At 42.0% G+C, this 26,591-nt stretch overlaps 3 protein-coding genes across 6 annotated transcripts; 1 reads left to right on the top strand and 2 right to left on the bottom strand.

Annotated features, from left to right (window-relative positions):
- Positions 1–40: 40 nt before the first annotated feature.
- On the bottom strand, positions 41–9,490 carry LOC100828382 (protein LAX PANICLE 2). Of its 3 annotated transcripts, none has more exons than XM_024458451.1 (6): positions 9,290–9,490; positions 7,601–7,692; positions 5,709–6,595; positions 4,997–5,047; positions 4,599–4,671; positions 41–415 (listed from the first exon to the last, which is right to left on the bottom strand). In XM_024458451.1, exons 3-6 carry the CDS (start codon positions 6,368–6,370, stop codon positions 215–217), a joined length of 987 nt encoding a protein of 328 aa, XP_024314219.1. In that variant the 5' UTR covers positions 6,371–6,595; positions 7,601–7,692; positions 9,290–9,490; the 3' UTR covers positions 41–214. The 3 variants fall into 3 exon arrangements, with proteins under 3 accessions (XP_024314219.1, XP_003567429.1, XP_024314218.1); XM_003567381.4 differs by having other exon boundaries at positions 7,601–7,797; XM_024458450.1 differs by lacking the exon at positions 7,601–7,692.
- A 3,013-nt stretch (positions 9,491–12,503) lies between these two features.
- LOC100835314 (long chain base biosynthesis protein 2d) lies at positions 12,504–16,257 on the bottom strand. 2 transcript variants are annotated; one of them, XM_003564941.4, is made up of 12 exons: positions 15,841–16,257; positions 15,683–15,748; positions 15,087–15,175; positions 14,834–14,979; positions 14,617–14,741; positions 14,444–14,537; positions 14,198–14,361; positions 13,865–14,026; positions 13,652–13,778; positions 13,398–13,564; positions 13,098–13,205; positions 12,504–12,919 (listed from the first exon to the last, which is right to left on the bottom strand). In XM_003564941.4, exons 1-12 carry the CDS (start codon positions 15,967–15,969, stop codon positions 12,827–12,829), a joined length of 1,470 nt encoding a protein of 489 aa, XP_003564989.1. In that variant the 5' UTR covers positions 15,970–16,257; the 3' UTR covers positions 12,504–12,826. The 2 variants fall into 2 exon arrangements, with proteins under 2 accessions (XP_003564989.1, XP_024314217.1); XM_024458449.1 differs by lacking the exon at positions 15,087–15,175 and having other exon boundaries at positions 15,841–16,251.
- A 5,859-nt stretch (positions 16,258–22,116) lies between these two features.
- LOC100835927 lies at positions 22,117–26,503 on the top strand. The gene is made up of 16 exons (XM_003564943.4): positions 22,117–22,479; positions 22,935–23,029; positions 23,191–23,304; positions 23,450–23,554; positions 23,645–23,716; positions 24,024–24,136; positions 24,222–24,353; positions 24,454–24,522; positions 24,676–24,763; positions 24,864–24,935; positions 25,018–25,118; positions 25,361–25,478; positions 25,589–25,648; positions 25,744–25,854; positions 26,065–26,189; positions 26,278–26,503. Exons 1-15 carry the CDS (start codon positions 22,356–22,358, stop codon positions 26,161–26,163), a joined length of 1,473 nt encoding a protein of 490 aa, XP_003564991.1. The 5' UTR covers positions 22,117–22,355; the 3' UTR covers positions 26,164–26,189; positions 26,278–26,503.
- Positions 26,504–26,591: the final 88 nt, after the last annotated feature.

The raw sequence follows: 26,591 nt of genomic DNA on the forward strand, positions 1-26,591 counted from the left end.
ACTAAAAAAATGTGGCCATTATTTTTCTTCCAGAAAGAGATAGATGGCCGTTTAATCCGGACCAATTAAGCATCAGTTAGCTAACCAGATCAGTAACAGCAGGTCAGAAGAGACACAGAAAGAAAGGGAGAAGTCAGGAATAATCAAAGAACTTTGTGTTGATTAATTGAGTAATCACAGAGGGAGGGATTTGAATGATCAGCTAATTAACCAATTAATGGTCCCTGCACTTTGTGCTGTAAAAGAGTGTCATGACATGGTCAGTGGGAGCCGGTGACTGTGAGCGCCGACGTGGCAGCTCCTCATCTTCCTCCTCTACAGCTGCCGGTGAGCCGCCGCCGCACCAGATGCAATCTCTCACGTATTTCATGAGCAAGAACGGAGGGAGGAGATGCCCTCTGCATGCCAGCTCCACCTGCAGGGGTAGCAATATCATCGGTCAGCAACCTTTTCAACTAATTAATCCTCTATATTGCATAACACGATTAATATGCATGTAGTGTCCAAGATTAGCCCAAATGCACGTTCCAAGATCTAGCTCACATAAGCATGACGGCATGCATACGTACAAGCGTACACGCGCGTGCAAAGCGGTCGAAGCCGTACATCTTATTAGTTGCAACAAATAATATAGCGCATGGAAGCAAGCAAAGCATCCGGCCATGCGCGTCACCTTCACACGGTACGTGGCTTTGCAGTGCAGCCACTGAGCCACAGTACTAGATCCCGGCCTCCTAATTAAGCTCATATATTCCCTTGTCAACAGTGCGCCCGCCGCACTCGATCGGATCGACCGGCCCGGCCTTACCGTGCAAACTACTTCATGCCAAGAAACCTATCGATCCAGAGGCCGAACTAGTATCATGCGTGCGGCACAAAAAAAAATCCTGTAAATTATACTCCTGGTGAAAAATATTACCCCGAAAAATATTATGTGGCTGGCTAGCTAGCAATTCAAATTAAGTTGAGCACTGTACTGTTTAGCCGGTCTCAAGACTTCTGTAGGGCAAGTCATAATTAATTATTGAATTGTATGCGTTTCTGCCGGGGAAGACTCGCCAACCGATTCCAGAAAGAAGTCCATGTTGCCCAGCATGCGTGGGACCGTGCCTGCACTAGCTATCAGTGTACTCGTGTATGATACGGAAACACGTGCATATATAATTTAGTTCGGCATGGATTCTCTGACTTAAGTCGCCTCTCTTTGTGAGCCTGACAGGTGGGCCAGCCAACCGTGGGACCCACATTTCAGCCTCACAGACACAGGTGACTTCAATCAGAAAATCCATACCGAATTTAGCTGCGCATGTGTACGTACATACGTACATACATACAGCGTGCTACAAACAGAGAGTACGTAGGCACATGCTACATATGTACGTGTGTATCTACAAACGTTCTGTCGATGACGTGTCAGTCATACGCACTAGCCAGTTCTTTTTTACACCGCTGTATATACTAGCTAGCTGTTTTTTGTGTGTACAATATACATTATAATCAGGTCGTAAGTGTATATTATTCATCTCCATCGAGTAGTCGTACTCACACGCGTGCCGCCATGCCAAGTCATCATCATGACGATTTAGCATCGAGCTAAGCTCTGTCGACGTCGTCCGTGCGATCAAAAGCGACCGATCCATCCATCGGCCCTGGCGCACCCACGTACTATACGCATCCATTCACTATTTTTTACAACGTGTCGATCATGCATGCATGTACATTTGCACGTTTCACATATATATGTCAACATGTCGTATTCGCGTGCGGATGTAGTGCGTTCGTGCATGCACGAGTGAGATTGTGAGAATCTGATGGATCGATCCACCGGCCACCAGGTCACAAAAGTAAGTAATCCGATAAAAAATGTCGCACATTTTTACATTTTTACTACCACCAAGTTAGAAAAGTAAGTACTCCCTCCGATCGATAAAAAATGTCGTCCATTTTGTACTAAGTTAGTACTCCCTCCGTCCAACAAAAGATGTCTTAACTTTGACTAAATTTGAATGCATCTATACATTAAGTCATGTCTAGATACATTCAAATTTTGACAAACTTGAGACACCCATTGTTGAACGGAGGGAGTACAAAGTTTTACTAAGTTGACGACACTTTTTTGCGTGGATCGGAGGAAGTAGCGAGAATTAATTAACACATGCATGCATGGGATCGATCCAAAGGTCGATGGCTAGGTAGTGATATAGTACCACTTTGATGCTATTAGTATATGGACAGTCAACTTAAAGATGCATGCATGTTGCCTGGCACAGAGTTTAGAATAGCTTATATATGGTGCCGCGGCGTGGCCATGCATGCGGATGTATTTTAACACGATGACAGAGTCAAACCAAATTTTATTGTCTGTTGTACTGTTCCCATTTGAACCCTGAACTGTTGTGTTTTGATCTGACTTAATCCTGAACTACGAAACCATCCATATCAAGCTCTGATCTGAACTTTGTAAGTGTTAAAAATTTAAAGCCCTAAACTTCGTCGTAGACCATATATTCATTCAAACATTTGCCCACTTTTGGAGAGTATTTGCATCTGAGGTTTCTTAGAAAAATGCAAACATGCAGTTAACAAATCAAAGGATTGCTAGCTACAAGACTAGTTATAGACTGTGGAGGTTCATAAGAAAATAGAAGAATTATGTGCAAGAATGACAATCTTTCGTCATTTTGTAACAGAAGACAGATAATTGTCAGATTCTTTTTGATGAATTTTTGCATGTGCCCAAGCCCAATCGGTAGCAGTAGCACCAGAGGTCTAGTAGTACCCCAGTACTGCTGTCGCTAGCGTATACCTATTTTTCCCAGCAAAGTGTATATAGCTGTCTATAGATATATGACGGACGGCTGCTATATTTGTACGTCCGTCCGTCCACAGCGTAATTATAGTACCTAGCTAGCAGGCCGGCCGGCCGGTAGTCAGCCAGCCTCAGCACTTGATTGTAACGCAATTTATTGGTGCTCTATATACCTAGCCAATGTGATGTGTACTACACATATATGGATATATACACGCACTAGCGATCGGTCTATGGATCGAGCAATATAATGCACGCGTGCGTATATATATTTGATGTACACGCGAGACCATGACGATCAGCTGATGCATATATACATCACACATGCTCACACACCGATAGATCATGGATATATGGAGGTGGAAAAAAAAACGTCAATATATATTTGTCAGTGATCATGTACGCTGTGCAAAATCATAACCCAAGTTACCAAGATAATTAAAGGGAACGAGTAAAAGTTCAACCAGCCGAAAAACAGTTAATGCTGCTCTTTACATATAATAATTACAGGATGGATCTGATCTAGTGTTGTAGTATCAATCTGATGTTTGTTAATGTTTTTGTTTCATTGGTAGCAGAACTGTACAAGATGTTTGACTGACTTCAACACCGTACATGTTTTTAACATGGATGGTGTATATGATATGAAGAAGGCATTCGAGTTAACTTAAGTACTCGATACATTCTAATCATGACCCATATGTTGAGCATAAACTGTTTTTCTTTTCAAAAAAGTAATACTTAGAAAAAACGTGCATAAAGTAAAGAGGGAGCATGTCGAGATCAGACAATCAAGTTGACCTTGATTTAGTTAAAGATGGTTAAGTGCTGAAAATGAAACATATAAACTAACCAATGAATGAAGTTTGGCTGGTGTACTTAACCGATCGACGAGTACGGTGTGTGACAGCCACATTGCAATAGTATGACATGCATCGACACTTCAACAGTCGATGAGCCATGGCGTGCTAATTATGTATGTATAAATAGAAAACAGTACAGTTTTTGTTTGTGAATTAATTAATGACCGACTGCTCGACGGAGTTGAGGAAACTAGCTAGGATGCAAGTATTCTTGTGCACGGGTCCATGCATCAAGGCTGGGATGCATGAATTCGTACACATAACGCAGCACTTGTTTTGCGAGTTACTAATAAAACTCTGATTCGGATTTTATATATAGATGTAAGAAATTGTAGTGAAGTAGTAATGTCACCATCTACTACTTTTGATTAATTTGAGAAGTTACACGACGCATATAAAATTATATACACGATGCGTGGGCCTCAGATCAACTTCTTGCTTTGTCTAGTATCAAACAAAATGATGAGATGTCGACCCTAGCTTAGCTACGTGGTACGCTTAATAATTAGGTAAAATGTTTCTTTCGTGACTATTATTCCAAGTGCTGATAACCCATATATGCGGCCACACACAACAAAAAAACAATGCTTTATAAGTCTATATTTCCATTGCGATTCTGACAAATTGAACAACTATTCCCTATTAATCACTCGATTGGTGCTCCTCAGCAAAATTTGATGTAGTGTAAGTAAGTATTAAAAAAAGAAGATAAATCCAAACAAATTAAACAAAAACCAATTAAGAAAGATTGTAGGTTGTTGGCTATAATATTGACATGGCGTTTTTTTCACAAAAGGGGTCTAATGTTTAACTGAAAAATAATTTATGTACAAAACTCCCAAAAATAACAAGGGTAAAAATAGGTAGGTTCTTGGCCATAATACCACTGCAGAGATGCAAATCTAAAGGTCAAGTTCAAAATGTACCTGATGAGATTGTGTGAGTCCTAGCTTGTCGGCCATGTACTTCATCACAACTTCCACCTTCATGTTGCCATCCCTGTGAATACAAATGCACTTAAAGATCAAGATATACTCCTAGAAAATCATATTAACTCATTACAAAAATCAAAAGGTTTATTTGACAGGTAGTAATTGATCCTACATGTAACTGTAGCTACCTAGCTAGCTGATGCATGACCTACCTAGAAACTTTTAAAACTAGCTATATAGCTAGATATAGGCCTTGCAGAAAGTAACAAAACGAGGAGAGCTACATATGCAAATGCGTACATCTATTCACTGTTCTTCACTAATCTAAATTCGTACTATATACAGTATATCGAAACGGAAAAATAAATACATTGGGAAGACAATTAGATTACCTGATTCTTAAGTAGCTCTTCGGTATCTGAGGCAAAATGGGCTCTCTAATTCTGCAAGCATGAAAAAGAATAGTACAGTTAAGTACGAAAGCTCCATACAGAATGTTGAACACTCAATGTACTGTGTACAGCATAAGGTAACTAGCTTGTGCATCTACACACATACTCCCTCCATTTCACAAAGAATGACGCCCACGCTTCTCAAGATCAAACTTTGACCAACGATTAGACCAATTATATGTAGAGTATATGTTACAAATTTTATATCGTTGGAAATGTTTTTGAAATATGAATCAAATGATATAATTTTTGTAACACATAAGATTCAAATCATTAGTCTAATTATTGGTCGAAGTAAAATCTTAAAATACGTGCGTGCCATTCTTTGTGAAATGGAGGAGTAGCACATTTGCAACATGTATTTTATCCAAAACAGTAGTTTAGTATAGTCAGCATGCAATAGGGCTTGCATTAATTGCTATCAGATGCATTAGCTAGCTAGTGCGCAGTAACATATACAGCTGACCTATATATTTTGCGAAATATGGATGTATTTATGTCTAAAAAGCGTCTAGATACATGTAATATTTCGACAAATAAGAGAGAGAGAGTGTGCTCGATCAAATTCAAAAAGAAAACTTTTGAGAAGGAAATCGAAATATATTTTTGTTTGTGCAATTGTTGTATATGTGTACATGTAAAGTAGGCTTACTGGTTGGGATCTGCCTGGAGTGTTAGCCACAAGCCGGCGACCTCCGCTCTCGGCGGCGGAGGGCCGACGACCCTCATCACGAGATCGCCGGAGAAGCTCCTGAGCGGCCTCGCAAACGGCAAGAACGGCACTGTTGTCGGTATGGACCCGCTCACCGACTGTGGCGGCGGCGGATGGTACCGGCCATGGCCGTACTGGTAGTGGTAGCTCCTGATGGGCAGCGCGTTCAGCGGCGGCCTCGTCGTCGTCAATCTCGCGACCTGGTTGCCGGCGAACTGGTCCAGCTCCATGGGACCACCCGCCGGCGCCGGAGCCAGAGCCGGGCCATCGTTGTCGCCGCCGGCAGAGGCCGCAGAGGAGGACGTGGAGGCCGAGGAGCTTGCCGTGGCGAGGCCCAGCTGGAGCCAGTCCTTGCCGCCCCCGTCTCCTCCGCAGCTGCGGGAGCTCGTGCCGGCCGCAGCCTCGGCGTCGTCGGCGGCGGCAGCCATGACTTGCAGCCGAGGGAACCTTCTGGACGGCTTGAGGTCGCAGCCGGCGCTGGGCGCGGCTGCAGCCTCCAGCTGGGCGGCGATGTAGTATGGGGAGCAGTGCTGCTGAAGCTTGCTGTTGTTCTTGTTGCCGCTGTCATGGCGCGGCAGGTTCCTCCTAGTTGTTGGGACCATGGTATTGGTGGCGATACGGCGCTGCTTCTGATGGTGACCTCGGCCGTGCTGCGCGTCTCATGTCTCGATCGATTCACCGGCGGTTGATCACCATACGGCAGCGGCAAGCTGATCCATCCATGGCCGCCTCAGCTCATCTCAAATATCTCAAACGTACTGATCGATCGATATCCTCTTGGAGTAGGAAGCTAGGAGATGGTTCTGGAATATCCTTTTTGTTTTCTCCTGTGGAAGAGCAAAGGGGGAAGAAGAAGAAGGAGATGGTGAGGGTCTGAGGGAGAGGGGCTCCAAATCTATTTATTCCTCCTAGCTCCTTGGGGACTTGGGGTCCGAGACTTTGGAGATGAAATACTACTTAGAGAGAAGGGGATCAACAGCCAGAGGAGAGAGAGAGAGAGAGAGAGAATCTGAAGAAAACTATATATAAACTGGATGGATGGATATGAAGAGCTGTCAGTAGAAACCTACAATTTATACGTGTGATTTATGATGGAAGTAAGTTTATGAATACTACTGCTATTAATATACAAAGGGTGTGGATGCCATCTTGCTGTGTAGAATCCATAGGGTAGACAGAGATGTCTCTCTGAATATAAACTGGTGGGGGAGAAGAGAATAGATGGGGGTAAGTGAAGTAGTATGTTCTACGTTGAAATGACAGCATGGCGATTCACTCACCTTATTATATACAAGTAATAATCTCAATATATATGGCAAGCAATAGTTCCTAATCAGTACGTGGTCGATCAAGGCTGGTATATTTGGCCTAAGTATGTAGATGTAGCTTTTCACCACCCCAAAAGTTGGTCCTCTTTTTCCTTTATTTTCTCGGTGTCTATGCTTAAGCTATTTTGGGATTGTAAACTGTACTACTTGAACAGTTTAGCAATCCCAAAAGTAGCCGTGAAGAAGGGTGTCACATCCTAGACAAATCGGATTATAATTTAACTAGCTCATAAAAAACTTACTGCAAAAACACACACACACACACACACACACACACACACATATGCTACACCTACCAATTAATTGGTACTCCATCTCTTTTCTGTTAGCTACGTACGGCACTTTTTTAACTCCTTTTCTGCCTTATTCTATATGCAAAAGCGGCTTAATGCTAAATGCATATTAGATGTGCATGCTTATCAATCATCAGCTCAATATATAAGAATGTTTTCCCGTTAAAAACAAGAGAAATGTCACACGATGAACAGATGAGGCATTAGGTACCTTTCTTTGTAGGATATCTCGTTATGGTCCTGTTAAGGTAACACGCTGCTTTTTTGAGTAAATTAAGTTAAGATGCTGTCATGTCTTTGTTCCTGTTGCAGGGTCATTTCGGGAAGATTCCTTAGTCACCAGAACCTTAATTTTCTCTGATGCTAAGTCAGATCACAAACAGAGATGATATGATAGACGATCTCCTACTGTTAGCATCAGCACAAAGCAATTGTTAATTTTGACACATGGATCTGGATAATTGATGAATGGTTACATAAACAAACAAGCTGGGAAAGCTTCTAGTTAAGGAGTGCCACTTTCTGTTCATACATACATAAGCTGGTAAACTAAATAGGCATATGTTTCAAATATGTATTTGTGTATCTCTTTGTTCCATCAGATCCTTAATATGAGTATATGTGGATATGGAGATTTGGTTAGTGCAAAAGTTGTGATACTTCTGTCTGGTGAGATATGATAAAGGGTAGTTAGGGGTGGGGATCCTGATAAGTACTTAAGTATAGTATACATAATATCATCTAAGTATAGTACACACATAAGGAGCTGGGCAACAACATGTGTGTTAAGCACTAATTAAAGATCAAGCAGATCTATAAAAAAGACATACATGGAGCAGATTTCTTACTATCGCAATTACTATTTATCGAACAAATAATTACCAAACCTGAGCATTTATATCATCGGTAATTTTATTATACTGAGAATAATCATATTCTTGTACCACCAGCATACAGTATATCCTGATAATAAGCTGGAAGATAACTCGCTGAATTCTGTTTCCTGAGCACCGATCGTCAAGTCAACGGCAGACATGTTCAAGGATCGTTGCATGGTATATCTTGAAAATTGACTAATGCATGCTATTAATAATTGATCGTTGAATATATAATATTTGCCCTCACATATTGGAATGCATGTATCCACTTGAGCGTGGTATAGTTTTTAAACAAGAGCTTAGTATAATTAATGTGTATGTCTCCAACCTAGAGATAATTATCCAGAGCAGCTGGATATTTAAGTAGTTAGTTGTCAGTTATTTGCAGGTGAGGACATCACGTACGTTATAGCGATTAAGGGACTGCATGCATGAGTACTCTCTGACTTCGTAATTTATAATCAGTTAATCTACTTCAATATATGAAGACAGCTGGGCAAAGAGACTAATTTATTTTGCACATGTTAATAAGAAAATCGTGTAATCAAGCACAATGACAGCCGCGTATGTTAGTGCATTTTACTAATTGATTATGCTCAAAATAAGGCTTCTGAAATTAATCATTCTGTAATCATTCAAAAGCAATCGATCAACAGTGCCTTCACGTCGCCTGCACACGGTTTGTAACTGCAATTTTGCAATAGATATATTGCTTGCTAGTTGATCATCTTAATTGACATGGATAGCGTACAAACAATTTATCACAAAATTTGTTGATTTACCTAATTAATTCATACACAGATGTGTATATGCTGAGAGTACGTGCCAGCCACTACCACCATATCAAATCAAGGTCTTACGTATACATTGACTATAACAGATGATAGTTTATAGGCATGCTGATAGCTAGGCAACTATGACAGAAAGCTGTGTGTTGGATTCGACAACGACAAGAATTTAGGATCGGAGGGAATATAGATAAATAAACAATGCCCCAATTGTGTAGTGGACAAGAAGGGTACCTTCATGTAGCTGAGTATCATTAGTGGCTGCAAGTCTGTATGTTCGTAACTTCGTATATTTCTGCTCCTTTGGGTTTCTGATCTGCAAGACATATTTTCCAGCAATCGTCATAGATGACATGATGCAGAATTAATTGCAGGTGCCACCTTTTGTTCTTCAGCAATCAGCATTTATCAGGTGACATCACGCACAATTATCCAGGTGACACGTTTGCTCTGTGAGATGAATTTGCGGTCTCAATTCTGAAGACAGAGTAGGCTGAACAGAGAATGGGCGGCCTGATTTTACAGAAAATTAACAGATACACATTTCTGAGTTGTCATAGAATGCCCACAAGGTGGCACTCAACAAGTCACCAGTCAGATGTTGAGACTTGAGAGCACAGCCAATGCAGTTAAATGAGTTGCTTTCTTAGCAGTGTAAAATTTCCCAGATCCTTTCTTCCTGAAAGATTAGCCGTTTGGTGATCAGCAATCCTTATCCTCTTAAACTTTTATGTCCAACTTTATTTTAAAATGAAACATGTGCAGTGGTACACAGGTATGTACATACATACAAACAAATCTGGATTCCAGTTTGAAAAGCTGAGAATGACAGGATTTGGCATGCTGCATTGCTCAATGTGCAGTGTGTGGTGATCAATCAATCCATCAATCCCAGAAGACACATGCACCCTTTTTTATGATACATGTCCTTTATTTGGCTCGCCTTCTTGAAACAAATGTAAACCAGCTCCCCAACCTCATGATGGCAGCAAAGAGCACTTGAGCATTGAGAGCCATTGATGTCCTTCTTGATAGGCAAGTACTGTTTGGCTGCCTACAGATTGGAGTTCTGAAATGTTTCATAGATATACTATAGGTATGAATTTCACTTTGCCTTGTGATGCAGCCTGCTACACTCTGCATGCCTATAAAGTGTGCACACACACACAAGCATAGAGAAAGACTTAAAGTTGTGTATCTTTTCTCTTTCTCTCTCATATCTCCAATGTGGTAGGGGAGGAAGAAAAGATTGTGCATGACAAGATGTTTGGATTGGGGGAGGCCAGAGTTATGATCATGGTTCATGTGATATGTCAAGGAAGATCTTGTGGACCATGCACATCACACATGTATGCATGCATGCAGTTTCAGCACAAGGTTGGCTGCAATCTTTGCACTGCTGCACCAAACCTGCAGCCATGCACTGATCATGCCATGGAAAGACACATCACTGAATCTTTGTGAACCAGCTCAAAACCACACAAGGGCCCTCTGTGTTTCAGTGTCCCCATTAGCTTGTTCTCTGCTTTCTTTTGTCTCTAGCTGTCTCTGAAAAAAGCCTTGTAGGTGTAGTTAGTGCTGGCTGCTTCACTTGCCAGCTTATAATTGCAGGGACAGGCTTCAGGATTATAGGTGGGTATCTTTCCTGTTCATGTGCTGTCTCTTTTTACTGTTTTTGTATCCATCTTTGATAGCCTAGGGTAGGATGTTACCCCTACTCATAAAAAGCTAGCCAGTACAAATGGCAGTGCATATGTATGCATGCACGTCTCTGAAAAGAGCCATGCATTAAACTAGCATGCATGTAAAAAGCATATGCAGTTATGCACGCACACGTATGTACCCAGCACCTCACTGAAAAACTATGTAAGTCCTATGTAAAGCCCTAATCCATGTTCCTAATTAGTTTTTTCTTTTCCAATTCCTGGTTTGCAGGACAGGCGACAGTGTCAATTATCTACTCCACTTGGTAGCAGAAAAAGCAGTTAGTCAAGGGCAAAGTTTGAGCCAAGCACCAACATGCACTGCATAAAGTTCTACTCCCTCCGTTCCATATTAAGTGTCAAAATATTACATGTATCTAAACGCCTTTTAGTTATAGATACATCTATATTTAGACAAATTTGAGACACTTAATATGGGACGGAGGAAGTAGAATAGGAGTAGCAAATCTAGAATAGGAGTAGCAGCAAAAACAGAATTTGAGTAGAATGACCAGGAATCACCTGTGCTGGCTCCAACAGAAATACCCAAATACCTAGCCCATCTTGTCAAATTTCCAAAATGCGACCGTTCAGGATTCCACCATTTGACAGTTAGTCCATGTACATGGATGATGGGTTTGCAGCAGTGTCTGTTGATGCTTTCCCGCACTAACTAGATAGAAGCTTTCTTTTATCTGATGCCATACCTCTTACTTTTGTCATGCTGCATTCAATCTTGCTCCTCAATTCAGTTTCACATTGCCTATAGTACACCAAATCAGCCATAAAAAATAGTACATCATATAGTCTGAATCACCCAAAGAGAGAATCCAGTAAGTTTTTCCCCTTCAAAAAAAGAGACAGAGAATCCAGTGAGCTTTATAAAAAGAACCACATCACATACTCCTCTCTCATCCCTATCAAGGCAAAGTGCAAATATCCACCTGCATATTGTTTCGTACTACTGCAGGCTGCTGTTTGACCAGACAGAGATAAACATAGAGTAGGGCGCCCTTTTGTGCCATGCAAAGCAATCAGACCCAGGAGCAGTACATTGCATGCACAAGGCATTTGCATCATAACAGGCATGACCAGGCTCTCCTCAACATATCTCCTTTTTCTTCTGTTCTTTCTGATCTTACTAACAGACAAAACATAAGAAAACAAGCAGAGGCACATTGAACCAGAAAGACTGTGTTGTTCCAGTTGAATTGAATCTCATGTTTGTGCATGTCCAGCAGTATGGCACATCATTTCTCTTTCCTGCCTTCTGATGACAGTAACACTTCAGTGAATACTGACAATTATGGCCCACTCTATACTTTCTTGATAGGCACATTGCTCACATCCATGATTAACCAAGGGCCCAAGGCCCAACTAGTTTCTTCTCATTGACAAAAGGCTAACTTCCTTTTTTAGCTGCCATGGAAGTTCATCAACATCTTCCTGTCCTTGTAGTAGAACTGCAAAACCTAAATAGAGCTGCACCTGATGGGGTGGGGGGCTATTAAGATAATTCAATATGATCAATCAACAGAACTATATCATACAGTGATCAATGATCTTAACGCATGCAGAGAGTACTTGGGAGATTCAAGATTCTTTTGTTTTGCGTGTTCTAACACCCGGTTTATGAAACTTAACCATCAAAATACTAAGTCACATAAACAAGATTTGACAATATTTTGATACTGGGATATTTCTTGTCAATCTGGTTTCAGACATGGTCAGCGCAGCTAATGTTGTGTCTTGAAAGGACATTAATAATAATAAGGGAATTAGTATCTATGATTTCAGTCACTTACAAGGTTTCAGGATTGTAACAGTTTTCTTTTCCCCGAATCCAACAAAACAGTGTGTATATAAGTGAATTAGTATCTACATGTTTCGAACTATGATCGCTGATAATACAAGCTGTACAAGATCGAAATTGCCTCAGAAACAGAAGGAAAATTAAGGGTCCTGAGGTGCAACAAAGAGCCAAACCGAAGCATGGCGCACAACCAAGACGACCCAGTAAGTCTAGCATAACAGCAGCAGATTGCTTCCACCTGCCCGTTGACACTGTTCACTGAAGCTTCTTAAGTTTATCAGCAGATGTCTTCTCTTGCTCAACTGGAAAGTACTTGATTCCCACAAGATCACCAACTTTGCTGATAACCTGAACAATTTCCATGGAATTTAGTACAAGATCAGGAATGAAGTATTCTATATACATCGAACAATTTGCATTCACATTGTTCCATGGATTCAGATCAGTTATACTCCACGTGTTTGCAATTAAAGCGAACGCGTAACACCAAAGCACCTAGGCACATTGAAGAGGATGTGGACTTTACCTCCAGTCCTTTAATAAGATCCTCCCTCGATTGGGAAGCTGAGATGCATATCCTAGCTCTGGCAAGTAGTAGTGGCGTAGCAGGAAATGCAACAGTAACAACGGCAACCTAGAATTACAGAAAATGGCACATTACTAAACCAAAACTCAAAATCACCCCAAATTAAAACATCCAATGGATAGTGCATTACATATGAAAACTGAGGAATTGCTTGAGAAATTCTCTTGCGAATTTAATACAGGACAGTGGTACTTCTGTTGCGCATATAATGGATGGTGTGGTACATATATGAGAACTCACATTTTGCCTCAGGCACTCCCTTGAGAATGCAGGAATTTTAGCAGGATTGTAAAGCATGATAGGCATAACCGGTGAGTCATTATCTCCCAGAACCTCAAAACCCATTTTCTGAAGCTCTGAACGGAAAAAATTGCTGTTCTCCCGAATCTGAGCAAGTTTCTTGGCCCCTATTTAGAGCAATGATTATGTTAGGAATTTCCTCAAGACAAGAAACGCGCAGAAGGGATAAAAGCTTTGGATCCTTTCTGATATACCTCTGTTAGATCCATCTTCCCCAAGGACAACCTTGATTGCAGAGATGACCTGCTGGACTGCCGGAGGTGACATGGATGTTGCATAAATATGGGCTGGGCATTGGTGTTTGAGATGCTGAATGATCTCCTAAAAAAACACCGGTTGACCCATGGGTCAGATTTATCAAATCTATATATGTTCAGTGCAGAATTGGTAAATGAATATCTACATACTTTTGATGCTGCAATGTAACCTCCACACGATCCAAAGGATTTAGTAAATGTTCCCATCATAATATCAACATCAGCTGGATCCACTCCTAGTAGTTCACATACACCTCTGCCCGTCTTTCCAACAGCACCAATACTGTGTGCCTCATCTAGATAAGTGTAAGCCTATTAAGATGTTTAAGAACTCCAGTCAATACTGTAATACATCACTAGTTTCAAATTTTAAATAGCTGGTGAAACGCTTCTGTGCTATTTATGCCAGCAGTACTATTGTTTTTCTTCAGCACGTGATGTGGTCCTAATAAACAACACAGGAAGTATGCACAATTCTCAAACCTTGTACTTTTTGCAGACTGCCATAATCTCAGGGAGGTTGCATAGCTCCCCTTCCATGCTATAAATTCCCTCAACAATCACAATTATCTTCTTCCATGGCCTGTGTGTACGAGGCTGACCCCCTGCAATCTGCTCTCTCAATACGTCTTCCAAATGTGCAGGGTCTGGAAGAAAATAAAAGGAAGCATTAGACTTCATCCCTCCCAATTAACTCATTACATGAGATGCAGCAGTTAGTGAGCTTACTGTTATGTTGAAAAACCCGGACAGTAGCCCCTGATCCTCTAGCTCCATTCACTATAGAAATATGGTTCAATGAATCACTGACTATCAGCCCACCCTGCAATCACTACAACACATTAGTCCAGCATGTATCAGAAGAACAGAAGAAGAAAAACAACTATCACTTCACCACAGACCTTCCCAATCAAAACAGGAATGATCGCAGAGTTCGTCACATAACCCATGCCAAAAAGAATAGCTGCAGGCTTGCCAACAAATCGTGCAACCAGCTCCTCGAGTTCTGTGTGCAGCTTAGTATTTCCTAAGATTAAGTACAATTCAATTAACCTTAACCTCACTATATTATGGAAGTACTAAATGGAGGCAAATTATGGCATGGAAATAAACACCTACCTCCGTCAACTCGGGCACTGCAAGTGCTGGCAGAGTATTTCTTGAGTGACTCGATAACACGAGGAGTGCAGTACTCATCTGCGGCAGCGAAACCAAGGTAGTTGTAGGAACCCAAGTTAAGGCACTTGGATGTTTTTGTGGTACGTCTGCATTAGAGATGCACTGAATTAGAGCCTGTCATGTGTCCTGAGATAACATTTGCAAAATTTACATGTACTAATTAGATGTAGAACCAAACGTGAGGAAAACATACTGGAGTGTCTTGTTACAGTCATTTGAGACACGCTCAACTACATCGACCCAAGCATCTGGTGCACTAGCGATCGGTCGGCCAAAACAATCCTGCCGTTACCAGTAAGGGAAGTCAAACAAAAAATAAGACCAATACATTATTCTAGAGGGTGCATGGTGAAGCATTATCTCTCGCATCAATGGCCATCAAAATCATTGGATGTACAATTGTACATTGTAAAAGTGCTCCACATATGGTTAGCAGTTCACGCACACCCGGTCAGACTAGAGATCAGTTATTTCTGATAGCTGCTCTGCACACTGGATGAAAATTGGAGTAGCACTACAAAAACGTTGAAGATTGAACAGCACATTCAAGATCACCAAAAGTAAGCAGTTCCTTGACTTCATTAAACAACTAATTAGACTTTCGAAGCAAAGTTGTACTAGATGAGGTCGGAGTGCTTCAGATATTGTAGTAATCGTTGAACCTCTACAATTTTCACTTGAGATAGTTTCCATCACTCAAACAATCAACTCGAGTTACATGATCCGAGTTCCCCCTCAACAATTTCATGAATCGTGGCATCGCAACCGGAAGGAGATGAGATCCCTCACCTGGATTCGGAGATAGAGGCGGCGCGTGTAGAAATCCTCGTACCCCAGGCAGATGGGCGCGTAACCCTACCGGAGTTCACAGAGCGTGAGTTCCCCCTTCCCAGGAAAAACAACAAAACAGCGAAACGAATCCGAAACCTGGAAACAACGGGACGGACCTTGAGGTTGTCGCTGGATTTGCCGGCGTCGAGGATCCTGCGGAAGAAATCGCGGAAGTGGCCGAAGGCGAAGAGTAGGCCGTAGCTGACGAGCGTGGTGAGCGCCGTCAGGTAAGGCAGCCTCACCATCCTCCTCCTACCCTTGTTCGCTCCCCCACTTCGACGCGACGCGGGTGGCGGCGGGAGGCGGTGTTCGCGGCCGCGGCCAGGTCGCCGCGACGGCGACGTGGGGTCAACGGCGACGAGGGGCCGGTGGCGATTGGCCAGGAGTTCCCGATGGCGACTGACTGGGCTGCTGGATTGGATTGGAGTCTCTCTCGGGATCAGGGGGCGGTGAGATTAACGTGGGCAGCGGCAACGCGTTTGAACGTGGGCGGCGACGACGGAGCCCAGCGCGCGTTGGGGGCGGTCTGCGTCCAACTCACCGCGAAGCACTCCATCGCTGCACGCTCGAGCAACTCCTCTTTTTAAAACTTCGTTTGCGTTGCGCAATTGGTACCCCGTATTTGAAACCAACAACTTTTTAAAAAGGATCTGAACCCAACTCACTAGTCAACATTTCTTTGATACGCGTGCTTTTAAAACAGTTTTGCTAAATCTGAGCTGTTCGAGAAATGTTTTCGTCTAGGTCGAAATCATGATCTGTCGATGTCTCCACAGAGAGATAGATTGTTATAACTTTGGTCGTATAGGATGGTACGGTTTTAAGACACTGTTTGGTTGTGTTTAAAACTGATTTCTGACTTTTGGTTTATAAGCCACAGAAACAACTACTTAGGTGCTTTTATCTTTGGCTTTTGGCATTTGACTTGATATTGTTAGATGATAATATAAACAAAAAACCAAAGTCAAATAGGTGATTCTGGCCTAAGTTCTAGATCGGTGAAAAGGTTGCTAATGATTAGTGGTAGTTGTTACCTAGGTCGGATTCTTCGCACGATCAGTTCGAGTAACCCCTTGTGCTACCCTCCGATAAAAAAAAAACTTGTCCAACCGAATGCACTGTATGAGTGTTTGAGCCACCACCATGTCCTTGTTCTCGTCCTTACCCGATTATGCCGATCTCTGTGTCACCGAGGAGTGTCAAAGTTCAGTCACCATAACCGAAAAGGAAACACATTCCAACTATTTTTCTGACGGGTTTTCTATAATTTTCGATTTCAAGAATTAAAGAGAGGCTTTCAAAAAGGGGGTTGTGGACTTTGAATAATTCGAACCACATAGCTTTCAGAGATTACGTTGAGAACTTACAAAAAATCATGGTTGAACTTTTTGACGACTTAGAAACCAACTTCCGAGAAAAGCAAAACAAGCTTCCAATGTGTCAAGTCTAAATCTTTTCAGTCTAGCTTTTAAACAATCAAAATCATATATTTCAACAACTTCTAAAACCACTTTCTAAAATCTGAGCTTCTCACCATTGAATTTTGGACTTTTGGGAATTTGAACTACATATTTCAACCAATTAAAAAGCACCCATACCTTCAACTAAAATACCAAAACGCCTCCCATCAGTTCTCTACAAACAATGTTCGACTTTAGAGCCCCTTGCCTGGTGGCAGTAGGATGCCACAAAGTATTGGGTCAAGAAGATAATGCATGGAAGGGTTCGTGCAAGATCTACATGGATCCGGACACACCACACTCGTAGTTAGAACAAATTCTTAATTTCTACATGTTGAAGCATTGATTCAGAAAAATTCTATTCGGCAAATTCTTAATCGGCGACGTATCCGGTGAAAACTCTGGTCTAGTGAAAACCTGAAAACTCCCGTCATGAGTCGTTAGATCAAAAACGTACGGTTCGGATCAGAGGTGGGAGTCCCCCAGGCCACTTAAACGTACTTTTGCGGGAAAAACCCTGACTATTCCCCACCTTGGTATTGAGAAAAAACGATTCGGTAAAATTAAAAAAAAAGTCCACCCGTCCCCAACCTCCCGATCCCAATCTCAACCCCCGGTCTGGAGGTGTCGCCGACGGCCACCACTGTTCTCGTGCTGGCGCCCCACCCTCCTCAGCCTCCCTCTCCCTCCTAGCGACGGTGGCCAGCGCTTGACCCCTCTCCTCGGTCTCCTTATCTCTCTCCTTGGCCAGCGCCCCACGCGGCACAGGCGGCGGCGACGGCCACCCTGGCGTTGTACAGAAGGCGCGACGGTGGCCACGCTACGGAGGCGTGGTACAAGCGGCAGCCTCCCGCGACGGCCACCCGGACCCGGTGCTGCCCTTCATCCTACGGCCAGGCCTGACTTGTTGATGTGGTTTCAAACTTCCAGCGAATGCTGCTATGTGTTGATGCCTATTGCTTGCTGCGCATTTTCACTGAACCTGTTTTACACCTGCTGCACAGAGGGCAACAACTTCAGCAACATTTGCATCTCCAAGGCTTCTTTGATGTAAAGGAATACTCATACTTGTTGTACTTGTATCCGAATCAATGTAATTGTACCGAAATCTTGAATGAATGTGACATGCAAGGAAATATTTCTCCTGCTGTTTTGACATTGTTGCACATACATGTACAAGGAAATCTTGTCTGAATGTGAATGTACAGGATAATACCAATAGTACATTGCTCTTAGGTTAATTCCATAGCAGTATTTTGAACAAGTATTCCATAACAGCATTTTGAACTGAACAAATGGCAGGAAAACAAGAAAGTAGAAGCACGATGCAAGCCACAAAGTCAGAACACATAACAACCCTTTGAAAAGCAAACTACTAGATATCTCTTACAAAGTTCTAGAAAATAAACTAGTACATTGCTCTCATAGGAACTACAAATTTCATCTAAAAATCATGCAAAACATGAGCTTGAGCACGAGGGTGTCTTTGAGGAGTGCATCATAAGATTTCTGAACTCACAAGTAGGGTGGAGCGTCAACAAAAAGCTGCAGTTCCACATGAGAACATAAGTATAGTCTGTGCCTGCGAATACATTTTTCAGAGAAAAAAAATTTATTTTTACATATGAAAAGTACCTGAAGTATTCTTAGTTGTTGTTGGGGCAATTACGTCTATCATGGAAGCCAACTTGCTTACATTTCCTGCACATTCTAGGTACTTTGTTTTTTTGTCCAGCACTATTTTCCCCCCCTCTCCTTTCTTAGTTTGCTTCCCTTCTCCATCCTTATTTTGATGCCCACCCTTATCTAAGTGCCCCTTAATTCTCTTGCATCTTTCCTTTGTATGGACATCAGTTGGTGGATGAATTTCAACTTGATTAGGCATGCTACAACCAATATATGCCTCGAATTCATCTGTTCTACTAGGAAGGTTAGGAGCAACCCTTTGAGACACATTTCTTTTCATTTCCAACAAACCAGTTCTTAATGCTTCCAATTCCTCAGGTGATTGTTCTGTCAACCTGATTGTGTCATACAATAATTGGTGTATCTCGAAAACCATTTTCCGCTTTGTCAAATCCGAAGAGCTACTTTCATTCTCTTCAAGAACGTTGCCATAGCTATCATATAGTACCTTCCTGTTAACCGTTTTCTTCCACCTATCAAGAATAAAATGGATAGGGAGCTCATTCACCTTTGCACCTCTCAAAACCACAATGATATGTCTGCATGGAATTCCACGTGTTTCAAATAACATGCAAGAGCATCGACCACTCATGGATGTTGTGTCGAATTGAACCAGACGAGACTTGGAGGAACGGTCACCACCTATAACCGTGCTTTTCATATCACCTTCCGATGTTATGTTTTCAATCAAGCAATGATCTCTAGCTGCACACACCTCCTTTTGAATTTTTTTGAAAACCTCATGGGTCAATAACAAACTAGCATGCTTCTCGATCTCCCAAGATGTAATCAATGGAGGCGTAGAATTGAGGCATTCATGGTCAGCTTTGAGTTCATTCTGACGTTGTTCTTCCAGGGTTGTACCAATCCTAATCCAAAACTCCACCAAAGCATGTTTGAAACCAACAAAGTGGTTGAAAAACGAGTTAGCATTCTCTGACCTTGAAGTCGTTCTTAGAATCTCAGCCAAGAAAACACCTCTGAAGTAGGTTGGTATACATGATTCACGAAGCTCATATCTCTTAGCGAACCATGTGTTGTCTTGGAGCTCAAATTCAGCAATCATGGAAGACCATCTTGCCTCAAATTCATCTGGATTTTCAAAGCCCCATACACATGAGTTAACAATACTGTAGAAATGTTCGTCATCTCTCAACGGAGGGCCAACCTTTTTTGGAAGCTTTCTCATTATGTGCCACATGCATAACCTATGTACAGTGTTAGGCATAACTTCTCCAATTGTAATCTTCATGCTTTGGTCTTCATCGGTTACAATGAGCCTTGTTGCAACCCCATCCATTGCTTTCAAGAATGTTTCAAACCCCCATTCATATGACTCTACCTTCTCATTAATAATCAAGGCGGCACAAAAAAAAACAGATCCCATGTGGTGGTTTATTCCCGTGAATGGGCAAAAAATCATGTTATACTGGTTGGTGCTATAAGTAGAGTCGAAAGACACGATCTCTCCAAACAAAACATATTTCTTTCTACAAAGAGGATCAGCCCAAAACACATGTGTGAGCCGGTTTGTATCATCAAGAACATACTCCAAGAAGAACCCTGGGTTCAATTGCTTCCTCTTCATAAGGTTGTCAATGAACATTTGAGCATCTGAATCCTTGAAAGTACTTCTCATGTCACGGTGGTAATTCTGCATGTCTCTCTTTGTGCACCCCACAAACTCAAATCCACCCTCACTAATGCGAAGCAATCGAAAGGCCCCAGATGTGCCAATGCTAGCTGCATGACATGTGAAAAGTGTGCTTTTGGCTTTCTCACTGACTTTTCTGTTAGACTTGATTAAATATTGCTTCCTTGGTGTGAAAAATTCATGACTATGCTCTTTGTGAAAATATGATATGGAGTATTTGCCATCCTTCTCACGTTTGACAGTTATCATGGCCTCACAACCACATCTAGTGATTTTTCTAACATGTGCTCTTTTCTTCTCTCTGGTCAAACTCATCTTAGCTTCCTCCTCTTTGTTCGGAAACCTGATTTTCCACAAAGAAAATGCCTCCAGACTATCACATCACCAACAGTTTTTCTCTGTCCAATTCGAACCGAAAATCCAACATTGTGAGCATACGCCTTGTAAAACTCCTCGTCTGCTTCCAAATTGTCAAATGTCATACATACGACCGGCTTTAATTTGTCATCACATCCTGGTATACACGATGAACCCTAAAAATTACAACACCCATTAGTCATACAAGTTTGCAATAATTAGAGATATTTGCGACAAGGGTACTCACACAAACTGGACCATTGGAAGCTCCCTTTTTTGGCGTACTGAAGCTGTCCAATGATCAAGGGGAGATTTATTTCTCCATCATGGCCTCCTTCCTCATTGAAATCAGCGGTTTGTAAAACCAAATCACAACCAACCTAATATAAACAACCATGGCAGTGATCAATTTGTATAGAAGAAGAAAAGCAACCATCAACCAATTCCGGTAAGGCTAATTACCTGTGTACTGCTACTAGGAGGCAGGTGCAAATTTGTGATCAAAGGTAAGCTCCCGCACGTGGCCGGCGGAGCTCCAGCTGCGCTGATGCACATGGCCGGCGAAGTAATGTGGCATGGGACAGGTGCCGTCGAAGATCCACTGCTCTCGACGACGGCCTATGGAGGACGGGGTATCATGGCCGGCAGCGGGCGAGGGCTCCCGCCGGTGGCCTGCAGACGGCGAGGAACTACGAATGGAGAACGCAGGCTGCTGGACATGACAGATGGAGGATGTGGAAGAGGGCGCAGCGCCGTCGAGGCCGTCAGAGAGGGATGGAAGACGGCTGGCGGAGGGGCGGCACCAACGCACGGAGGACGACGATCCATGGTCGATCGACCGATCGGTATTCTGATCGGAACGACTTTTCGTTGCCGGGATGGTTACGTGCACGAGAGGAATAGTCAGGGTTTTTTCCGCAAAAGTACGTTTAAGTGGCCCGAGGAACTCCCACCTCCAATCCGAACCGTACGTTTTTGATCTAACGGCTCACGACAGGAATTTTCAGGTTTTCACCGTACCGGAGTTTTTTCACCGTATACGTCCCAATCACACCCCAAAGTTTTTTTTCCTCTCAGTGTCAATAAACGATGCCACTCTATGTTTTGTCGTGGCATTTGTGTAGTTTTTTCAAACTCCTTAATTCAGAGATGGCGTTGACACGGTCTGTGCTACAAAGCGTATAATTTGTAACTACGTATTCCATCGACGGGAAACGTATTCCAGAGTTCTGCCGTTCGCAGTAGTCCCGCCGGCCGCCGGAGAAAGAAGACTGTTGGATCTGTAAACTGCAAATGCGTTTCTTTCCACGCCGGCCATAATTAATCCAACGCGTTGCGCCGAGCCGTTCCAATTCGTGTCGTCGTCTTCCTCGCCAATCCGCGAATCCCCTGTTCCTCCTGCGCTGCGCCGCAGGAAGAATCCACGCCGGAGACGACGTGGCGGCGTTGGTGGGGGTAGCTAGACAAGAAGGCAATGCCGGCGGCGGCGGCGGCGGAGGCGAAGATGGGGAGGGACAAGGAAGTGGTGCGGCTGGAGCGCGAGTCGGTGATCCCCGTCATGAAGCCCAAGCTCATCATGAAGCTCGCCTATCTCATTGGTATCTCTACCCCCTCCTCGTCTGCTTGTTCCATTAGTCCGTTTTTTTGGCATTCACCATGGGGCCGTGACCCGTGAGTTCCTTGACTCCTTCAGAGCACCAAATGGATCTGATTTTATGGCATTTCCGTAGTGTGTGACATAGTTCTAGGTGTAGATGCTATTTGGTGAAAAACTTGCCTCTTTTGAAGGAGAGCAGGATTTCTGGTTTGACTGGTTGACATTTTACATGTAAACTATAGAAAGATCGTGGGTAGAGAAATCCTAGTAATCGTAGGCATTGCAGTTCATTGCGTGCTTGTACGGTTTTGTCGCGTGTCTTTCGTAGTGCCGCCATCGAATATCGCATGTTAAGTATTAACCTGTCTTAGTTTCTACATGTTGAAGCAAAGGGTATCGTTTTGAGTGTATGGGACTTTGGAACTGATATCAAACCCTGTTACCTGTTTCATGAAGAACGCGAGTCCGACAGGGAAGAATTCTTGAAGCTCTGCAAGAGGGTGGAGTACACCATTAGAGCTTGGTACCATCTCCAGTTTGATGATATGATGGTGAGAACTCGCATGCCTTTCTGAAAATATCTTCACACAATTTTCATGCATTTTCTGGTTCAAACCGATGTGTACAACCATATTAAAGATTTATTTCTGTCGGTGGTTGAAATTGAAGGAGATTTGAATTTGATCTATTCGGGCTGTTAATTGTTTCACAGGAACTGTTTGCTCTCTTCGACCCTGTGCATGGTGCCAAAAAGCTGCAGCAGCAGAACTTTTCTTCTGATGAAGTTGATATACTAGAGCAGAACTTCCTGACCTATTTCTTTCAGGTAAAGAACTTATGTGGGAGAACACATCAGTAATATGCTACAGTCCCAAGTGACTAAGTGAGGGGTGGGGTTCTTTCTTAATATTAAAACAGTTCCATATACATTATGTAGCATTTTAGATTCAAGTGACTCTAATTTGGCGCAGGTGATGCAAAAAAGCAATTTCAACATAGTATCTGATGATGAGGTCGAACTTGCTCATTCTGGACAATATCTATTGAATCTGCCAATAAAAGTTGATGAAGCAAAGGTCAGTGTCCTCTCACTCCAAACCGTGTCTCCTTGTCTATAATCACTAGATTTCACAGCGACATTACAGTTTTGTTGTTTGCTGGTGCAGTTGGATAACAAACTTTTGACAAAGTATTTTAAGGAGCACCATCATGACAATCTACCAGAGTTCTCGGACAAGGTGAGAATGCTCTGGCTGTTATATGCAATACTGTCGTACTCTTATTTGTAAACATATTCAGTAGGCTATTTTTTTTTCTGGCTGCATCTGCTCACTGTTGTTTCATAAAATTTAAGTCTTAGGAGATCACTGAAGGATTATAAGTGAGAGAATTCAAATTAGTCAATTTATTGTTTAGGTTTTCATATTATTAGTGCAACACCTTAGACCTTTTCCTCCTGTAGTTTCCGTGGCTGTAGTATTCATAAACAACTTGTTGTTTTATGTGCAAACTTTTAAGTAGCTAGCATAATCTTTTATGTCCCAGTATGTCATATTTCGAAGGGGCATAGGACTGGACCGCACTAGCGATTTTTTCTTCATGGAGAAAGTGGATATGATCATCACTCGTACATGGCGATGGCTCCTAGAGAAAACGAGGTATGCTATCCACGACATATGTATTTCCCTGTGCAATTTGTCTTGCTCGTCCAACAGGTTAGCAAATTTCATATTCGAATTTCAGACTGCAAAAGCTTTTCTTGAGAAAGAAAAAGGACAGACCAGTGATAGAGTCCAAGAAGGATGATGATCTAGTTGGTGAAGAAGACAAAGAGCTATATGTTGAGCGTATACGGATGGAAACAATGAAGTTGAGGTTTGTGGTGTTCTTAATTTGTTATGCCATCACAATCACAATAAGCTGCTATATTTCCCCTGTGCTCTGATATTTTCTTTCATTTAAATATTTAATGTAGCCTGCGGAACTTAATTGGCAAGATCACAATCCAAGAGCCTACATTTGAAGAGGTGATTGTCTTGTACAGGTACAACTCATAATGGTTTCGGTTTGAGGTTGCTGACAAAAATGTCTGCTGTCCTGGTTGTGAAATGGTTGCGAGATCTCAAATGGTTGCTTGTATGATTCCTGTAAACGACCATGCCAGAACTGATTTCTGATAGCATGTGTTTTACTTCAGGAAGAAAAGTCCGAAGGGCCAGGATGATAGAGCAATTCATGTAAAGCACTTCAAAAATATTCCGATGGCAGATATGGAGTTGGTTCTGGTTAGTGCTGGAGCTACATTTTCTAAAGAAAGATGTGTGATCACATCTGTATTTATATATTCAACTAGACTTCTGCTGAACAGAATTATGATATTTGCAGCCCGAGAAGAAAAACCCGAGCCTCACACCAATGGACTGGGTCCAATTCATTGTTTCTGTTGTTATTGGACTTGTAAGTCGAATGGAACTGGTCTGACTTGATTCATTGATTTTGGTGCTCTCCATTTGATGATTACCTCTGCCACATTGCTCAGGTTACACTCATTGGTTCACTTGAAATGCCTAAAGCTGATTTCTGGGTTGTGATTGCCATCCTTTCTGCTCTGGCTGGATATTGCGCTAAGATCTATTTTTCGTGAGTCACACTCGATTTATTATTTGACAATGTATTCATTCCGTCAGTACTTTGTACTATGTGGATGATTGAATAGAGTTTTTTTTTTGTTCTTTTGACCTGCTAGGATTACTCCAGAACACATTCACGAAACGCACTTTGTCTTCTCTGCTTCTTTTCAGCCCTTATTAACTAGGATGTTCCTGTATTTGCCTTAGAGGCTGTGTTGAGTGGTCTTCTGAATAATTTACCTTTTGCTGCAGGTTTCAACAGAACATGGCAACCTATCAAAACCTGATCACCCAATCAATGTATGACAAACAACTAGATAGTGGGAAAGGCACACTTCTGCACCTCTGTGATGATGTGATTCAGCAGGAAGTAAGTATAAACATGTAGTACTTTCTTAAGAATCAGCAAAAGTGAGTCTTGTGTTCATAGGAAGTTTCAACTCACAATTTGTTTACATATATGTGATTTCTGATGTTCAGGTCAAGGAGGTCATAATTTCCTATTATATATTAATGGAAAATGGAAAGGCTACTATCGAGGTATATTTTGTCATTTAGACTATGTTTTTCATGTGAAGTTATTTTTATGCAAGTACAAAGGTTGGGTTAAAATATTCTTTGTTGTCCAATGTTAGGATCTTGATTTGCAATGTGAAGAGCTAATCCAGGAAGAGTTTGGTTTGCAATGCAACTTTGAAGTGATTGATGCTCTTCAAAAGTTAGAGAGACTTGGTATTGTTACAAGAGTGAGTTCTTAGTTCTTACAGCCTTTTTTTTCTTGCTTTGTTGCATCCTTGCATCGCCAGATCATACGAAAGGTTTCTCATAAACTTTATTCACAGATTTTGCAATAAACAATGCACAGAATCAAAAGTTCTCAATGGCAGTACAATTGTGATATTATGTATTTTGCTTGTTCTCTTTTTGTTATAATAATAAGTCAATTATGCATTCAGGATTCTATTGGAAGGATCTGTTGTCTTCCTCTAAAGCGATCCAATGAAATCATTGGTGCTACTACTGAGGAGCTCGTTATGAAAGCCAGACAAAGCTAGTAAAAGTAAATGTCAATGTGAACCAGGTAATAATTTTGTAAACTCTTGGTTGGCTGTTGGCGTTATAGTGTCAAGCTGTTCTGACGGGCTGACACTAATTTCTTGCATTTTTAGGGGGTAAAAGTACATCCTAGCGGAAGCCGAATAGTTCTACTGTGAAAGTTGAGGAGAGATGTGGCTCCGATTTAAGTTTCTGCTGTATTATGTAATGTTTAAGGTGTGCTGCAAGAATGTAAATCTCCTAGAACAAATGTGAAGTTATGTTCAAGAACTGCTGTATTATTTGCTGGTTGATACAGTTAATGAAGAAAAACAATCCATTCCTTGGGTTTGCTGGATTGGTCTCTTTCCCAAATGTTGCTGTGGTCTTTCCCTTCTGTGTAAAAGTAAAGCAGAAAGCCCTGTACTTCCTTACAATCCGGGATGCA

The sequence above is a fragment of the Brachypodium distachyon genome, chromosome 2 (genome assembly GCF_000005505.3).
Source record: "Brachypodium distachyon strain Bd21 chromosome 2, Brachypodium_distachyon_v3.0, whole genome shotgun sequence".
Classification (NCBI taxonomy): domain Eukaryota; kingdom Viridiplantae; phylum Streptophyta; class Magnoliopsida; order Poales; family Poaceae; genus Brachypodium; species Brachypodium distachyon.

Excerpts from the sequence above, each read along its gene's own strand:
- LOC100828382 (XM_024458450.1), bottom strand. The coding sequence starts at position 6,370 with ATGGTCCCAACAACTAGGAGGAACCTGCCGCGCCATGACAGCGGCAAC. Across the intron at positions 5,048-5,708 it reads CTCCAGGCAGATCCCAACCA|AATTAGAGAGCCCATTTTGC; the intron begins GTAAGCCTACTT and ends TCATGCTTGCAG. Across the intron at positions 4,672-4,996 it reads AAGAGCTACTTAAGAATCAG|GGATGGCAACATGAAGGTGG; the intron begins GTAATCTAATTG and ends TTGTATTCACAG.
- LOC100835314 (XM_003564941.4), bottom strand. The coding sequence starts at position 15,969 with ATGGTGAGGCTGCCTTACCTGACGGCGCTCACCACGCTCGTCAGCTAC. Across the intron at positions 14,980-15,086 it reads GACTGTAACAAGACACTCCA|ACGTACCACAAAAACATCCA; the intron begins GTATGTTTTCCT and ends TCTCTAATGCAG. Across the intron at positions 14,027-14,197 it reads CAGTCTGCAAAAAGTACAAG|GCTTACACTTATCTAGATGA; the intron begins GTTTGAGAATTG and ends ACATCTTAATAG.
- LOC100835927 (XM_003564943.4), top strand. The coding sequence starts at position 22,356 with ATGCCGGCGGCGGCGGCGGCGGAGGCGAAGATGGGGAGGGACAAGGAA. Across the intron at positions 23,717-24,023 it reads TACCAGAGTTCTCGGACAAG|TATGTCATATTTCGAAGGGG; the intron begins GTGAGAATGCTC and ends TTTATGTCCCAG. Across the intron at positions 25,649-25,743 it reads ATGGAAAGGCTACTATCGAG|GATCTTGATTTGCAATGTGA; the intron begins GTATATTTTGTC and ends GTCCAATGTTAG.